The 19,377-nt window shown below is 43.1% G+C and overlaps 1 protein-coding gene across 1 annotated transcript in view; it reads right to left on the bottom strand.

Annotated features, from left to right (window-relative positions):
- The window catches only part of wnt2 (wingless-type MMTV integration site family member 2), a gene marked incomplete at both ends in the record, with an annotated part of 32,315 nt that extends 12,938 nt beyond the window's left edge, over positions 1-19,377 (bottom strand). The window contains 4 exons of the mRNA XM_080736492.1: positions 11,302-11,566; positions 12,764-13,041; positions 18,687-18,907; positions 19,295-19,377. Of these exons, the coding sequence (XP_080592618.1) occupies positions 11,302-11,566; positions 12,764-13,041; positions 18,687-18,907; positions 19,295-19,377 (847 nt within the window). The remainder of the gene's footprint in view (positions 1-11,301; positions 11,567-12,763; positions 13,042-18,686; positions 18,908-19,294) is intronic.

Raw genomic sequence — 19,377 nt, 5'->3', positions numbered from 1 at the left:
TGGTTTTCGCTTTGCTCCCAGTTACCTACACTGGTACATTGTGCATTTACCCAAGGTGCTTTACAGAGATTGCGCGTTACATTCACCCATTCACACACCGATGGTGGAGGAAACCATGCAAGGCACCAACCTGCTCTCCGGGAGCAACTAGGGGTTCAGACTTTGCCCAAGGTCTCTTCGACACCAACTCTGGCGGAGTCCGGGATTGAACTGGGAACCCTCTGTGTTCTTATGACAGTTTCTCTAATGACGGTTTCCCTACCCCAGAGCCACTGCCGCCACTGGTACCAGTTGTTATCCACTCCATTAAAGATATTGGTCCAGTTCATAATAATAATGTATTAGAGCCCTCTCGCCTTGACCCCAAGTTTTGCATTTGAATATAATTTATTTCAAATTGATACTGTCTTGAACTGAACACTATCAGAGACATCTCAGGTCAAGAGATGTACATTACTATAGTTGCTTTAAATCCAAATATCCCAGCCAACCTAAAAAAAAAACAACGTTTGGGAGGACGACTTGTGAATACAAGTGTCTGATTAACTGTGGAAACATATTTTAGCGCTGGTCCACTCAGGGGCGTCACAAGGGGTAGGAAAGTGGGACTGAGTTACTGGGGCCCAAGGTGGAGGGGCCCTAGTAACTTTAGCTATTGAAAAATAGCAGATATACAAGCTCACAGCGCGGCACCGAGTGCCGCGCTGCGACCTTGTAGATCTGCTATTTTTGAAAAGTCGTGAAAATGTGCGCAAATCTTTGAATATATGTATTTTTTAAGTGAACATTTGTAACTCAAATGTTGCTTCTGGGGGGTCCCTGGAACTAAATATTTTGAGATGGGGGGTCCTTCACATGAAAAAGTTTGAGCATCACTGACATGAAAACATAGGTTTCTTGGCACACATTTTCACGATTTTTCAAAAATAGCAGATCTACAAGCTCGCAGCGCGGCACTCGGTGCCGCGCTGTGAGCTTGTATATCTGCTATTTTTCAATAGTTAACATTCATGGGGGGCCCGCAGTGAATCCTTGTACCCAGGGCCCAGAATTTGGTGTGACGCCCCTGGGTCCACTCCTCTTCAGTTGTGCAAGACAGACACAGCCCTCTGCAATGTAAGATCCAAGATACACACAACGCACTTTACAAATGATGCCTGCAACAGATGCAGATCCAGTCTTGTTTATACAGTATGTTAAGACCTAGCTCTAGTTAAGACCTTGCCCCAGATTAGCTTGATTATGGGACCAACATATTTTAAATCAACAACATTGTTTTCCATATTGCCCAAGACTCTCATCATGGCCAATCTTGCAATCCCAGCAGAAGGCAATTCCCCCACGTATAGAAAGAGGGTGACTGCATTTCGATTGGAAGGAGAGGTTGCAGGGTGGTCAAATGGGAGGGAGCAAGGGAAGTAAATTATGTGGGGGTGCACGGGTAAAACCGTGACCCCAAAAAAAATCCTTAAATCCTTAAGATATTCAATGATTTACTTCCTTGGCCTACTGGCAGCGTGCACAAGAGAATTGGCACTGATGGGTCCAGTGGTTTTTGAGATTAGCCACAGACAGACAAACACACAGTCAAATTGATGATCCAGTGGTTTTTGAGATTAGCCACAGACAGACAGACAGACACACAGTCAAATTGATGATGTCACCGAAGGGGTGACATCAGGGACGTCTGAAACTCTCTAGTGGAACCGTTACCCTGTGACCCAACCAACTCCAGATAAGTGGATGAATTTTGGATGGAAGAGCAGACAGACGGCCGGACGGCCGGCCGGACGGACGAACGGACGGACGGAAGGAAGGAAGGAAGGACGGGAGGGATGAACTGAAGGGTCAGCAGTCCCAAATATGGTGTTCCACAAGGCTTTAGATGTATAACGGGCACTGCACAATAGAAATGAACAAATATGGACATAATTAACATTTTAGTACTGACATCACAGATTACTGACTCTGATAACTGGTAGGCCTACTGCCCGCGAATGACAGGCCCCCCTCGGGAACACATGACATGCCCTTTTGGGACCTCAGCACACGCCACGTTTGAAGTCACAAATAGACATTTAACTACAGCGCACATATACAGTAAAACCTTCTGTGCCAATTACTCCATTTGGTTACATGTTGTACATTCCTTAAGTTACAAATGGTAAATTAACACTGACAATATTTCTGTGTAGGCGCTCACCAACAGAGTTCATCAATCTAGTCTTTAAAAGGACTGATTTCAGTCCAGAAACAGTCGAATGGACTTAAACAGTTGAAGCGTGCAGTGTTGGTAGCAAGAAGGATCCTTCACAAGAAGTTCATGACAGTTCCTTTCTTCCCGACCTGGTGTGGTTCCAGTGAGTAGTACCGGATGACAATCCTGTCTTCACTTAGACCAAGTTGTTCTGCGAGAAACTGGAAGATCTTGGCACTCACTGTGATCTTTATTCTTCTCAGCGGTGTCTGTGACGCCAATGTCAGACACATATAGCATCACGCACAGAGAGCACGACAGCATGACAGCATGACATCGTCTGTCCCGCGTTCACCACGCGTGTTTCCTAAACCCACCAGGCTTGAGTTAAGACCCGCCTTGCCGAAACGCGAGAACTTCCAAGAGTGGCTGAAATCCTTGCCAGACACATGGAGGGTGGATAAAGTCAGACCTAGTAAAGGCATGAAGACAATCTTGTACTGAGAAAAGCCTGCATTTGCACAATGCACAGCTATTAATTTGTCACTACAGTGCTCAAAATAAACTGTGCAAAAAAAAAAAAAACTTTGTACTGTGCTTAAAAAAGGGAAAACTTTGTAACTTTGCTAAAAGAGAAAAACGTACTGAGAAAGCTATTAATTTGTCACTACTGTGCTCAAAATAAAAACTCTTACTGATTATCAGTTAAATTGTTATAGTTTGGATATTGCTTTGGGCATATTATGCTGCGTGTATTATTGTAATGGATCAGTAGGTAGTAGGTATAGTATTGCTTTGCACTAAGAGCACTATGCACTTTCATACTTAAAATTATTGAGAGAGGCGTTTCCGCGAGGCGGGTCTTGGCTCAAGCCTGGTGGGTTTAGGAAACACGCGTTTACCACTAAGTTAAATGGTAAATAAAAATGGTAAATGGTGCATTTATATAGCGCTTTTAATCCAAAGCGCTTTACATAGATTGTGCATTACATTCACCCATTCACACACACATTCATACACCGGTGGCGGAGGAAGCCATGCAAGGCACCAACCTACTCACCGGAGGCAATTAGGGGTTCAGAGTCTTGCCCAAGGACCCTTCGACATTAACTCAGGGGGAGCCCGGATTCGAACTGGGAACCCTTCGGGATTTATACACTTCGTGCTCTAATACCAGTTTCTCTACCCCTGAGCTATGCCGCCCTGTCCTCTGGTTCATCCTGTCCTCTGGTTTCCCCAGAACAGAGGCTGTGTTAGAACATACTTACTTCAGAAAGTCAGATTTATTTTGTGTTTTCTGCCATGCCTATTGATGTGGTGTACTGTACTGTAAGTCATGTTTTGCAATTTCTTCTGTTAAGCACTTTGTGAATCTGTTCTCAAAAGGTGCTACACAAATAAAGTTTATTATTATTAGTGTGGCTGCTACAGCAACTATTGTATTCGGTCCAATAATATTCTATCACCAGCAAAGTGAACCTGCTTTTTGTAAACCTTTGCACCAACGTAAAAGTTACGTCTTTGGTCATGTTTCACACACCGTTGTCACTGTTGTCATGCTTCACATGACATCACAATAATATACTATAAATAGTAAGACGGAATTAAAATTATTATCAAATTCAGTGGCGTTGATCTTCTGGTGAGCAGGAATGTGCACAGAAAATTCCATGACAATTCATGCATGGTAAATGTACTGTATTTGTATACTGTAGCAGCTTTTATCCAAAGCACTTTACAATGTATTTCACATTCACCCCAATGGCAGAATGTCACTCATGCAATACTATAATGTCAACAAAAACACTATATTGTTGCCAGAATTAAGCCCTACTATACTGTCTAGTTCTAAATGTTTTGAGGAAATACGTAATATATGTATAGGCCTACACATACTACTGTATCACTACACTGTCAAAAATACTCACTATACTGTACCATGTTGTAAAAGATACAGGACATACTATGTACTTACTTACTACCGTTGTCAAAAACACCACATACACTATACTACTACAGTACACTGCTGTACTGTATGTTGACTGATAGCATGTCAATGTCATTAAAGCCGGTATACCATACAATGTCCTTAAAAATACAACTACTATACTATATATACAGAAATTAGCCAAACTATAGTATAAAGTCTTAATAAATGGGTCAAAGCAGTACAACACTGTATGTGTGTTTACACTGTAAGAGATTTATATGAAACTGTTAATGTACCGGTATGTGCAATGTGTATCTGTCACCTTTACCTCAGTAAGTTAAAGTTACTTGACACAAAAAGACTGACTCAACAACAGCTGTCTATCCGGACAGTTGCTCCACGCTTTCTCCGACGTCATCAGTGCATATATGGAAGACTTCTGTAAGAATAGACCTGCATTCACCATTCTTGTCACCAGGGTTGTTAAGTAACGGATTACATGTAACGGGATTACGTAATCAGATTACAAAAAACAGGTAACTTGTAAAGTCTCAGGTTACATTTTAAAATGTGTAATCTGGATTACAGTAACGGATCTGAATGATGGGGGTTACATGCTGGATTACATTCTCCCCTTGCCCTCATCAATTTTACAAATAAGTTACAACGCCAAGCAATAAAATAATCAAGTCGAATCAGCGTAAAGTACTGCCACTTCGCTTAGGTAAAATTCTGTTGTCCTTTTCCTAATTTCATTGGCTCAATATTCTTGTCTAGTTATCAATGGTAAAACTTGTTTTATTTAATTAAAGCGAGTTTTGCTAAACAGTAATCCAAAAGTAACTGAAAGTAACTAGTAGTTACTTTTTAAATTGTGATAATCAGATTACGTTACTGACTACATTATCTTTGCCAAGTAACTTGTAACTGTAGGGGATTCCTTTTTAAAAGTAACCCTAACAACCCTGCTTGTCACACTGTCTTGTATAAATAAGACACTGCCCAGAGAACGGGAGCGACACCAGCATGCGTGTTGTCTCAGAGCTCTTGATTTTGTTGTTAAATAAATATTGTATTCAATGTCACTCTACCTTGTGGAAATTCAATTTCTATAGTGCGATCTGAGAATTTACATAACAACACTTCAACACCTCATCATGCAATGTGACAGCCAATACAGTGAGTGACACAACAATACTAAGCCACTGCATTAATCTATCCAATCTATCCAAGGCCCAATGTTTGTGGGGAGTTCTGGGAACCACTCATGATGGACAGTGCCAGGCCAGCTTAACAAACCCAGTGGACCAAGATAATCCAATAGTTTTCACCCCCTGATTATAGCAGGTAAGCTGAAGCTCAATCAAACACACAGTGGTATTGTAGAGCACTAAGTGACTGGACGCTATTTCAAATCAGCCTCATGTACTATGTTTGAACCTTGTTCTGGAATCTGACAGTGTTTACATTCTAGTTGTTCTGTGTCCATGCTGCCCCTCTCTCTATTCTCCCTGTCTTTTCTCCCCCCCACCCCCCATCTCTCAGTCTATATTTTCCCTGTCTGTCTTTCTCTCTCTCCCCATCTCTCTCTCCCCCTCTCTCTCTCTCCATCTCTCTCCAGGTAATATGTCTGGGCATGACCTAAGCCCCGCCCCTCTTGGCAGTGTGCCCATCCATCATCTGCGGTATGCTGCGCTGCTAGGGGTGACATCATGGCCAGACTCCTCCTCTCCTCCTTCTCTCTCTCTCTCTCTCTCTCTCCAACCCTTTTCTTTTTTCCCACACTTTTTTATGCCTCTCTCTCCCCTCTCCATCTTTTCTCTCTCCCCTCCCCATCTTCTCTCTCTCTCCCCTCTCCATCTCTCTCTCTCTCTATCTCTCTCTCTCTCTCTCTCTCTCTCTCTCTCATTCTCTCTCTCTCTCTCTCTCTCTCTCCTTCTCTCTCTCTCGGTGTCTGCTTATTGAATTAAGATGAGGGGGCGCTGAGAGATGAGTTTAGCACCTGAGCCTCTTCGGGGCCCACATAAATTGATTTCACACTTAACAGAGGCTCACAGAGGGTCGTCTCACTGTCTCTGTGGGCCCTGTGTGTGTGTGTGTGTGTGTGTGTGTGTGTGTGTGTGTGTGTGTGTGCGCGCGCGATTGAAAGTAGATGTGTCTGAAGAGTGATTGAGAGTGAGTTTGCGTGCCTTTACTTGGCGTGTGCAAATTCTTGGTGTCTGAGCATATCAAGTGCACGTGTGTACTTAAGGGTAGCATTATTTACGGGTTGTGCATATGGTGGACAATTAACGGTTATTACGACCGACATGTATTTGTATGGGTGCATGTACATATGTATGTATGAATTAATACTAGTGAGTATTAGTGTGTATAGTGTGATTTTTAGTATTCTAATTATTCGACCTCAAAGGATTCGGCCAAACTGTCAAATATTAAGTAAGCAAGAACATTGTGAAAATAGCCGATCTACATGCTTGTAGATCAGCTATTTTCACAATATTCATCTGCGGAACCGAGTCACATTAAATGTAATACCTACAATTCCAAGTGCTTTGTCAGGGTGGGGTCCCCAGTTTAAATATGTTTATTTTGGGGGCCACAGCCTAAAAAGGTTTGAGAACCCCTGGTATTAACAAATGCATCCACCAGGGGCATTGACAACTCATTCTTATGACTTCCTATCTAGACAAGCTTTATAAACTATATATTTTTTAAAGAGAAAACAATAAAGAAATAAGCGAATATTCGGCTTTGGTGAACAACGTCGAATAGTGACTTTGTATGTATGTATGTATGAATTAATATTAGTGTGAGTGTGTGTGTGTGTGTGTGTGTGTGTGTGTGTGTGTGTGTGTGTGTGTGTGTGTGTGTGTGTGTGTGTGTGTGTGTGTGTGTGTGTGTGTGTGTGTGTGTGTGTGTGTGTGTGTGTGTGTGTGTCTCACTGGGGCCAGACAGAGAGGCCTCCAGGTCAGAACAGAGGTGTGTGTGTGTGAGCTCACCCTGCTTACATGTACACAAGCCATGCAAAACATGCTCAACCCACCGGCAAACCCTGCTCTTCCATCCTATGAACTCCCTCGTCTTATTCACACCATGCGGACAAAACAAGCCACAATATTGGAGCAATGATCACAGGAGGAGTCATTTTCTAACTGAGAGAACAAAGACTGTGTCTAAGTCGTGTATGCTGGTAGTGTGTAAATTGTGCAATAATGTTAAATTCTATAATAAACCAGAACACGCAGCATCAAGGGCTGATAATGCTGTAGTATTTGTATGTACAGTAATGCCATTCTTTATAGCCTACTGTACATGTAAAAATTTCTGAAAAAAGTTTGTCAGAAAATGTATTCAATAATAGTTTATTGATGTATCACAACTTCACCAAAAATGTGAATGCTTGTGGAAAGTTGCAATTAATTTGAAATATCAAGTGTAGTTGCAGCCCGTCTTTAGACTCTGTAGTCCAGTTGATTTAACAGATTACATCGAGGACATGAGGCCACGCTCAGACTTTTGTTAGGAATGGTCCGTAATCCATTCTCTCTCTGTGAGGGCATTTGGAGATAATAACCAGCCCCCTTAAATATGCCTCCCTTTTCAGGACAATCGTGCCCTCGGGGATACGTGTGTGTGTGTGTGTGTGTGTGTGTGTGTGTGTGTGTGTGTGTGTGTGTGTCGGTGGGGGTAATTTATAGTGGTGTGTGTCCGCCTCGAGTTTCAGCCCACAGAAGTGTGTAATGGGCCTTAAACCGACCGTCACCTGATCGCCACGGATCATCTGCTGCCTGACAACCATCTACCCTCCTCTGAATCTCTCTCACTCGCACGCATGCACGCACGCAGGCACGCACGCACGCACACACACACGCACGCACACACGCACGCACCAACAGATTTTCACTTTCTCTGTCTCACACAGACACCTATTCACTCGGCTCTTGCTTTACTCTTTCTCAGTGTCATAATCTCTCTCTCTCTCTCACACATACAGACATGTGCGTAGACAATAGACATGCAGGTCAGGGTCTTTTCAATCTCACCTTCTTTTATGCACACACACACACACACACACACACACACACACACACACACACACACACACACACACACACACACACACACACACACACACAGTGTAAGGCAGGGCTCTTCAACAGGGGGTCCGGGACCTCTAGGGGGTCCCCAGAGTTACTACAGGGGGTCCTCCAAATCTTTGAGTGAATTTCTCCTTTTTTATATTAAGCACTTGAACTCTAGGCTAGCGTCCATATTTTCAAAAATATTATCAAAAATAGCAGATCTACAAGCTCACAAGGCGTTGTGAGATAGATCGGCTATTTTCGGCAAAGAGGTTTGGTGTAGATGGGAAAAAGAGCAGAGCAGACAGAGAGAAATCTATCAATCTATGTAAAGGTCCCTGCTTCATCTCTCTCTCAACTAAGGGGTCCTTGGCCTGAAAACGTTGAAGACCCCTAGTGTAAAGTATTACTGTACATACACTTAAACTAGAGAATATTACATACATTGCAGGTGTCATGGTACAGTACATAGTACTGTAACTCCAGAGCATTGATTTAAGTCCATCCCAACATTTCCATTACAACATGTTTCAGTAAGGCTGCACAAAATGACAATCACAGTTATTGCAATGTGGACTTAATGTCTTAGAATAGGTTCGCAGGGACACATGCCTTTCCAGAACACTGAAGCTATACGTTTGCCTGCCTGGCAAATTTATTTAATCTACTTTTGTGTGATTTATTGGGATTGTCTGGATCCAAGTCACCAATCACATTATCCCCAAAGAAGCCACCCTTACTTATTCAATTGGCACTGCCGGCAGGTGCCAACAAACACTCAAAGAAGATGAAAGTTCTGTAGCCAGGTCTCAGCACTGTCAAAGGTAGAAGACAGATTGGTCTGTTTGTTAAGGAATGTCCCGTCACTTGAAGGTCACAGATTTGATTATCCACAACAACTCAAGTGTCCAGTCTGTCCAGTCTGTCCACTACGTTGCAAGGTGCATGAGCAAATCAGACAACTTATTTGCTCCAGAAACTCCTTGTTCAGCAAGGAGGTGGTCTATTCAGTTATTTCAACTAGTCCTTACCCGTTCAAAGATATGAGCTCCGAAATGATGTGCAGTGTGTGGGTTATGGGGTGTGCACTGTGCAGACAGTATATGAGGGATGGAAAGTAACTTTCTGGTGCTTGCATGATAATATGTAGGAGCATCAATATAAGAAATACCTGTTTCGTTTAAAGGCTACAGAGATACTGTGTACCGATCTACATGACAACATCTGTAACAGGGCCAGCCAACACCCCCCCCCCCACACACACACACACACACACACACACACACACACACATACACACACATACACACACACACACACACACACACACACACACAGAGCGATGTTGCCCCATGCTAGATGCAGAATAGCTATGCCTCATGCTAGATGCAGAATAGATAGTAGATACACCATAAAAATGCTAATATACAGCATATGATTTGTGAAAGTGACAAACAGGCTTCACAGTTATGTCAGGTGTGTTCATATGCTAATGGTGATGCGATTTCAGATCAATTGCTCCAGCCACTGAGGAGAAACGCTGTGACAGACAGACAGACAGACAGACAGACAGACAGACACTCACTCACTCAGACAGACATTCGCAAAATTATAGTATAGATAACAATAACCAACACATAACCAGTTGCCTTCTGGAAAGACAACCAACCTTTTCACCAACAGGTCACTGGTAGATTCTGCAAAGTACACCTGTGTTGAAATGTTGACAATGTTTCAACAGCCAGGGCTGCCTCATCAGGAGTCTAAACCAAGGGTCAACAGGGGGTCCGGGACCCCTAGGGGGTCCTCAGAGTTACTACAGGGGGTCCTCCAAATCTTTGTGTGATAGAAACTTTCTAACCACTTGAACCCTAGGGGTCCATAACATCCACTTTAGCCAAAAATAGCAGATCTACAAGCTCACAATGTGTTGTGAGCTTGTAGATCGGCTATTTTCGGCAAAGATGTTTGGTGTAGAGGGTAAAAGAGACGACTAAGTACAGAGTGAAAGGTCAAGTTTATAAAGTATTGACGATTCAAGTGGTTACATATCTGATAACACAAATTGACATGAATCCAAAATACACTGATAATTGTGCTGTCAAACGATGAAACTATATGGAATCTATGAACAGGTTATGGGGGTCCCTGCTTCATCTCTCTCTCAACTAAGGGGTCCTTGGCCTGAAACCGTTGAAGACCCCTGCCCTACAGTATACCGAGTTGAACAGGTCTATACGAGGCACCTTTCCCTTTTCCCCCGCTACACCTAATATCTTTGCAGAAAATAGCCGATCTAAAAGCAAGGGTTTGTAGATCGGCTATTTTCAGCACGTTCGCCCCCAGAATAGGGATGTTATGTGATTAATATTTCACTAGTCTCAGGATGTTTTCTGTAAAAGAGACAGGAACCAAATGAACCCATATGGGTTCTCAACAGGGGTGTCGCACCAAATTCTGGGCCCTGGGTAAAAGGGTTCACTGCGGGCCCCCCATGAGCTTTAACTATTTTGTGCTTTAACTATTGAAAAATAGCAGATATACAAGCTCACAGGGTGGCACCGAGTGCCGCTCTGCGAGCTTGTAGATCTGCTATTTTTTGAAAAATCTTGAAAATGTGTGCAAGTCTTTGAATATTTCAAATCCATGTTTCTATGTCAGTGGTTCTCAAACCTTTTCACGTGAAGGACCCCCAAAATCAGGGGGGGGGGGGGGGCTTCGCTGAGGGCCTTGCATTTCTCCCAGTCGGCTCCCAAAATGATATGTATTTGGCCACGGACCCCCATCTCAAAATATTCCAATGTTCCAGGGACCCCCCAGAAGCAAATTTTGAGTTACAAATACAAAATACATATATTCAAAGATTTGCACACATTTTCACAACTTTTAAAAAATTGCAGATCTACAAGCTTGTATATCTGCTATTTTTCAATAGTTAAAAGCATAAAATAATTAAGGCCTCTCCACCTTGGGCCCTAGTAACTCAGTCCCATCCCCCTCCCCCCTTGTGACGCCCCTGGTTTCTCAACACAGCGTTTGAACGTGCCCTCAGCCCTTAGTGTGCACACAGTACACATAATGACGTCTACCTGACTGGTGGTCCCGTATGCAGTAGTCAGGCGAGTCCTCGAAGTAGACCAGGTCGTTCTTGCTGGGTCGTTTAAAGTGGGTGTGTGCAGCGGTGAAGCCAGTCCCATACTGGTTGACCGCCACCTGGACCGCTCCGTTGTAGCGCCGCCGCAGGTGGTCCCCGGTGCGCCGGAAGTCAGCCAAGGCCAGCCAGCAGGTACGCACGCTGCACGACCCGCTGACACCGTGACACTTGCACTCCAGCGTCATAAAGCGCTTCACCGCCTTGGGGATACAGGGAGGATAGGAGGTGGGATGAAGAAGAATGTAGGGGTGGGTACTTTAATACAGAACACTATAAATGCAATGAGTACATGTACTGTAAATGCACAGTATATTGTATAATTATACAGTATGTACTAGTAGAGCTGGGGTCTTCAATGTTTTCAGGCCAGGGACCCCCAAACTAATGGGGAGATTGAGCAGGGACCCCCTACCACCTCGTAGTGTCGGGGGGTCAGCACTACAACATATTTTTTATTTTAAACATACATGTACAAGGTACAGCGAGCATGGTGGCCATACCACTGCCATGTCTAAACATACCTTAATTAACATTAACTGAGAACCAATGTCAATACTATCAACAACCCGTCAATTGCACACTAATCAATAATCATGTATACAAGCTATTGCACAATGGACAGAATCATGATTTATTTTCAAAATAAATTTGATTTTCTTTTTTATATTTAAAGACAAATGGACATTTTTTGTATTTTTTTTAATCAAGCAACAATTCCTTGGACCCCCTGCAGTACCTCCGCGTGCACTCATGTTCATCAGGAAGCATTTCTTTTTTGCTGTACATTTCGAGCCATTATTTTATGCTTTAACTATTGAAAAATAGCAGATATACAAGCTCACAGCGCAGCACCGAGTGCCGCGCTGCGAGCTTGTAGATCTGCTATTTTTGAAAAATCGTGAAAATTAGAATTTTGACCCGATTCTATAAGTGTCTTTTGAATCCTTCTAAGATTTTTTGAAAATGTTTTATGTTTTATGTTTATGTTTCTATGTCAGCAATCTGGCCAGCCATCGTCAAAGAAAAGGTCCTTTTCACTTAACTGGAGCTCAGTTAGTCTGTTCTTGAGAGACTACTACGTCAGTGGTGCTCAAACCTTTTCATGTGAAGGACCCCCAAAATGATATGTATTTGGCCACGGACCCGTATCTCAAAATATTTAGTTCCAGGGACCACCCAGAAGCAAAATTTGAGTTACAAACGTTCGCTTTGAAAATACATACATTCAAAGATCTACAAGCTCGCAGCGCGGCACTCGGTGCCGCGCTGTGTTAACTCTAATGAGTGACACTGATTAAAGAAGTACACGACATGTGAATAAATGTGTTGCTAATGCTGACAGATGACTGCATCATGCCTGTTCTCTCCCACTCCTCCCCTCCTCCCGCCTACTGTACCTTCCTGCCAGCGCGGTTGTTGTGCAGGTTCATGAGCGCGCGGGCGTCCCTCTCCTTCCTCTCCTTGGCGTCGACGAAGGCCTGGCTGAAGCGCATGGCGTGCTCCACGTGGTCGCTGCAGCCGCCCCAGTCGAAGGCGCCCTTGGCGTCCTGCGAGGACCCCTTCTTGGTGGGATCGCACGAGCACGAGTCCAGCTCGCCCTGGCTGCACGCGCGCGCCACCGTGTACACCACGCCTGCCGACGAGATGGCGTACACAAAGGCCGCCTCGCGACTGCCTGAGGGATGGGAAAAACAAAACAAAAAAAACAAGGTGAATGAAGTTGTCTTAGGTCAGTGTTTCACAACCTTTTTTTCTGCATGGGCACACTTTTCATGTCCCAAGAATCCATGGGCACACCAACATAATACGGGGGTGTAAATATCGTCACTGTCGGGAAGAAACCACGTATCTCCAAGTTTCAAATGTATATGTTTCTTCGCGAAGTACAGCCCTGCTTCATCAAACAAGGCTGTCGCACAAGAGTAGTGAAAACAGCAGATCTACAAGCACACAACGCCTCGCACCGCGAGGCGTTGTGTGCTTGTAGATCTGTAAATCATTTTTAAAATAATAAATACATTACTGGCTTTCAAGCAGTTTCAAGGGGCACACTTGACCCTTCTCAGGGGCACACCAAAGGTCCCCAGGCACAGTGGTTGAGAAACACTGTCTTAGGTCACAGTTTTGATCCCTGAGGTAGCATTTTTACAGGCTCATTTATGGCAACATCTCTTCCATCAAAACTCAATGGAAAGTGTCTCACACACCAAAGATTGCCATGAATTGTCTTCAGGCTAACAAATGTGATGTGACACGTTTTGAACTGCGTCCTCCCAGTGGGGGCTCCTCACTAGTATCAGGTGAGCCAGCTAGCTGGGCCAGCAGTGACAAGACTACACAGCAATTAGGAATTCAGGAATTGGCGTGTTTTTCTTTCAGAAACTTATTTAAACTTGCTTAAAATATTCCCTACTCTATAAAAAAAAAGGCTTTCCAACATTTGGATTTTAATAAATACACGTGGTCTAACAATTATGGTATAACAAAAAAAAATGTATTGCATCAAATTAATTGAAGATCACAATTATTTAATGCGATTAATTAATGGTTCAAATGACAAGCAAAAACACCTTTAAATGGAGGGATAAAATTTGTTTGTACAGGTGGAAGCATGTAATTGACTTGTTAATCAAATTACCGTATGTTATGTAAAGAAAGGTGAGGTCCTCATATAAGCCTCATAAGGGCTTTTCCACTTCACCTGCACAGCTACTTATTGTTACTGTATAGTGTACTTACAATATTGTTATGAAAATCAATAAAATCTAAAAAAATCAAAACTCAAAATGCAAGCATAAAAAATTAACTATGATGAACTTCAAATAGACTGATAAGAAAATAAAAGCAGAATGTTGTGATGCTGCTTCCATGATCCATGTCTTTTATCTTCATCTACTCTACTGTACCTCCAGCATGGAGAAACGGGTAACATTTGATTTACCAGCAACGCTGCGATAACAAGCCCTTATCTGACTGGGACTTGTAACTGATGAGAGATCTGGGTGGATCAAAGAGTATAGGTCATGAACAGTGTCCTTGGCTCACCTGGCGTGTGCGTCCACGATGAGCGCCCACAGTATTCGTTGGACCAATTTAAAGCACATTTTATAAGATGACTTGGAGAAAAAAAGAAAAGAAAAACAGCAGCGTGTGTGTGTGTGTGTGTGTGTGTGTGTGTGTGTGTGTGTGTGTGTGTGTGTGTGTGTGTGTGTGTGTTCATGCACAATGTGTTGAGAGTAGCCTACTTGTGTGCGTAAATTAGGTTAATTGGAATAATAGTCATAGGCTACCGACACCAAAGGGGAATCCCCTTTGTCAGGGGCGTCACGAGGGGGGGAAAGGTGGGACTGAGTTACTAAGGCCCGAGGTGGAGGGGCCTGGAATTATTTTATACTTTAGCTATTGAAAAATAGCAGATATACAAGCTCACAGCGCTGTGAGCTTGTAGATCTTCTATTTTTGAAAAGTTGTGAAAATGTGTGCTAATCTTTGAACATATGTAATTTTTTACATTGAACATTTGTAACTAAAATTTTGCTTCTGGGGGATCCTTGGTACTAAATATTTTGAGATGGGGGGGTCTGTGGCCAAATACATATCATTTTGGGGGTCCTTCACATGAAAAGGTAAAAACCTTTATATTCAAAGACTTGCACAAACTTTCACGATTTTTCAAAAACAGCAGATCTACAAGCTCGCAGCGCCGACTCGGGGCCACGCTGTGAGCTTGTATATCTGCTATTTTTCAATAGTTAAAGTATTTAACCAGAATTTGGTGCGACACCCTTGCCCTTTGTAACTGTTGGAAATTAGCTGTCAGTCTGTCTGTCTGTCTGTGACATTGACAGGCGAGGTGCTCCTAACGGGGGTCTCGGCTGGCCTGGCTGTAATGTTGCCAATCACAGCTAATGCTTCGTGACACGATGGAGGGCCCAGGCTGGGAGGTCCGAATACCACACGGCCGATTAAGACCCCACATGAAACGGACAAGTTGAAAGTTCCGCCCCGCAGGTTAATTTGAAGGGCCTGGGAGAGAGAGAGAGAGGAACATCTCGGAGAGGATCTTCAGTGGCATTAAAAAGAGATTATGACCTGTTGGGACTTGCAGAGGGGAGGAGGAGGCACGGGGGCTTATTTATTAGACTCCCGTCGGTTCGCTGATGGGACGGAAGACGATGTGTCTAATTTGACAGCTCGCTTCTCTTTCGTCAGTCAGCTGACGGACAGTTTGCTCTTCCAGCGTTAGAGATCGGCTGATAAATGTGCAACTGGAAAGTGAGACGATGTATGGAATGTGATGCACGCTCGGGGAGAGAAAAAAAAAGACCCATCTCCAGGGCAACTAAAATAGCTATTAAAAAAAAAGAAAAAAAAAGAAAAAAAGATTGGGACGCAAAATTAGGGACGCACCATCCTAATTTTTTCGGTCAATGTCGGTATCTGCAAATAAAGCTTACACTAACCAATGGCGGTAGCCGATATTCATCTGTGGTTGGTAAGCATGAATTTTGCGCTGGCTATGTTGGTTGGTGTATTTGTTACTTCTGCAGCCTACCAAGCAGTAGATTCTGACAAGCTGAATTATCTATCTATAAATGCGAGAAGTCTCTGCGTGTGTGTCTGTCTGTGTCTGTGTGTGTGTCTGTAATCCGCGTATCTCGAGAACCGTTCGTCCCACCGGCTTCAGATTCGGCACGCGCGTTCCCTGCTGCGGCACGGAGTGCAGTGCCGGCTCTCGACCCGACCCGACGCGCGGTTTTCCCGAACCGGCGCAAAACGTTCGGAATCTCCTTATGCGGGGTTGATTGTTGACATCAGGCTGTTCCGGAGGAAATCGGCGAAAGCTCTGACTCATTGTGACATCACTTCATAAAAGGCTCTGACATCACGTACGCCACATGAGTCAACAAAAAATCTCTGTGAGTGTGTATGTATGTATGTAATCCGCGTATCTCGAGAACCGTTCGTCCCACGGGCATGCGCGTTCTCCATATATGGGCATAAAATGAATGCCCCCATATATGGGCATAAAATGGATTGCAGACAGACAGATACAGATATCTCCATATATGGACATAAATGGACAGAGGCAAACAGATGGTCAAAGATCTCCATATATGGGCATAAAATGGACGCAGACAGACAGATACAGATATCTCCATATATGGGCATAAATGGACACAGGCAAACAGATGTTCAAAACGGGTCCTATGACAACAGGTATAATGAGGTTTGCATTAAAGGGGGAACCGGCACTGTGTCTGCAACACAGTTGGAGGCACAGACAGATACTCCATATATGGGCATAAAATGGACCCAGAACTATAACTGCAGTGATCTCCATATATGGACATAAAATGGACGCCGACAGACAGACAGACAGATACAGATATCTCCATATATGGGCATAAATGGACACAGGCAGACAGATGGTCAAAACGGGTCCTATGAAAACAGGTATAATGGGGTTTGCATTAAAGGGCGGGGCATTCATTCCCTATTTACATTGTTCCGAGTTGGCCAGGTCGCCGACTAGACGCTGGGCCGCCCAGCTTCTAGTTTCTTATAATGGATGTATTTTTTGTTTCCCTGGAACAAAAGGGAGAAATAAATATATAAACAAATCAGTATCTGTTATCGGCTGAATTGTTATTTTTAACATCGGTATCGGCCAAGAATTTCCATTATCGCTGCATCCCTACAAAAAAATATATATAAGCTTTACAATTAGGTCATAGGATTATGTGCCAAAGTGACAAGGACATATTTCTTCGATATAAAACGTGTTTGACTAATGGATCATTGCATCTTGATCGTTGTTTTCTTACGCGCACGGATGAGTGCGTATTGATTACTTTCCCCAGGTGCCAGCACACAATAAACTTGAAACACAACCCAGTTAGATATGAGGCGTTTTAAAGCACGGTAACCTCATCTCCACATTTCTATTTTTGGTTCCGCAGCAAGTCGGACATTATACATACATACAGCTCTCACGTTACTGCGTGCTATTAGGCTACCAATAATGAGCTTTGGATTTCAGTGTTGTAAAGTAACTAAGTATATTTACTCAAGTACTGTACTTACAGTAAGTACAATTTTGAGGTATTTTTTACTTTATTGGAGTATTTCCAATTTTCTGTACTTTTAATTCTACTCCACTAAATCTCAGGGCAAATATTGTACTGCAATTATTTGAAAGCTTTAGTTACAAGTTATGGTACTTTGTAGATTATGATTATTACAAAACACACATTAACCAATGTTGAAAACTTTTGTACTTTTACTGAAGTACATTTTGAATTCCGGACTTTTACTTGTAACGGAGTATTTCTACATTGTAGTATTGATACTTTTACTTAAAGGGCCACTTCACCTCTGGTACAACCAGATCTTATTTTATTGTTGTTTGGGACACGATCAACACAATCCTGAGTTATTTTTTGTGTTCAATCTGTGTTTTGAGATATTTTAGTATTTCAGCATGACTAGTGATGCATTTTGCATCATATGATGCAGCATGATGATGCAAAATGCATCATATGATACAAAATGCATCACTAGTCATGCTGAAATTCGAAAATATCTCAAAACACAGATTGAACACAAAAAATAACTCGGGATTGTGTTGATCGTGTCCCAAACAACAATAAAATAAGATCTGGTTGCCCAAGAGGTGAACTGGCCCTTTAAGTAAGACATGTTAGTAGCCTACTTTTTCCACCACACACACACACACACACACACACACACACACACACACACACACACACACACACACACACACACACACACACACACACACACACACACACACACACACACACACACACACACACACACACACAGGGGCGTCACAAGGGGGGGGGGGGAGTGGGACTGAGTTACTAGGGCCCAAGGTGGAAGGGTCCTTAATTATTCTCTATACTTTAGCTATTGAAAAATAGCAGATATACAAGCTCACAGCGCTGCGAGCTTGTAGATCTGCTATTTTTGAAAAGTCGTGAAAATGTGTGCAAATCTTTGAATAATGTATTTTTAAGCAAACATTTAATTGTAACTCATATTTTGTTTCTGGGGGTCCATGGAACAAAATATTTTGTAAGGATTTGAAATATTTAAAGACTTGCACAAATTGTCACGATTTTTCAAAAACAGCAGAAAGCACAAAATACCCAGGGCCCAGAATTTGGTGCAACACCCCTGCGCGTGCACACACACACACACACACACACACACACACACACACACACACACACACACACACACACACACACACACACACACACACACACACACACACACACACACACTCCTCACTTCTTAGCAGCAGCCTTCCGAACAGGTTGTGGTCTCTGGCCATGGTGTTGCAGTTCCAGCGGTGGTTCTGGAACTGGTACTGACACTCCCCGATCCAGTCCTTCATCCCGGCCCCGATGGCCTGCATGACTTTGGGATGCTGGCGGCACAGCTGTCGCTGCTTGTTCACCAGCCCCGGAATGTTGTCGCACATCACCTGCGACCCGAGGGTGCCCATGTACCTGCACACACCACACGGATCAAAGCCTCCAAACCTCCAGGGTTATGGCACTCTTGTAATTCAAATGATTATTAATTTGGCAATATTCTTTTCTTGTGATTGTCCAAAAAACAAAACAATAACGAAGGATTCGATTTAATTTAACAGCAGATTTAGTGACATAATAAAATACCACATATTATATGAAATAGCTTGAAATTGTTTGATTATGGTATATTAACAATATCACTTAAGGCAGCGTCTTCTCCGTTATTTTACATGCAATCCAGAATATCAGTTTATAAATACCACATGCATTCAACCTATCATATCATATGCAATCTTGCACAATAGCTTGTGTAGCCTACATTAGCAGTGACTGCAGCAAAGTGTGTAATAGACTACTCACCACCAAGACGCATCGACCTCGGACGTCAGCCAGCAGATTACCACAGCTAAATAAAAACATATTCCACTTGGCAATAAGTTCAT

This window comes from Nannobrachium achirus, assembly GCF_963921795.1.
Source record: "Nannobrachium achirus genome assembly, chromosome: 11".
Lineage (NCBI taxonomy): Eukaryota > Metazoa > Chordata > Actinopteri > Myctophiformes > Myctophidae > Nannobrachium > Nannobrachium achirus.
This window is presented reverse-complemented; position numbering and strand designations above follow the sequence as displayed.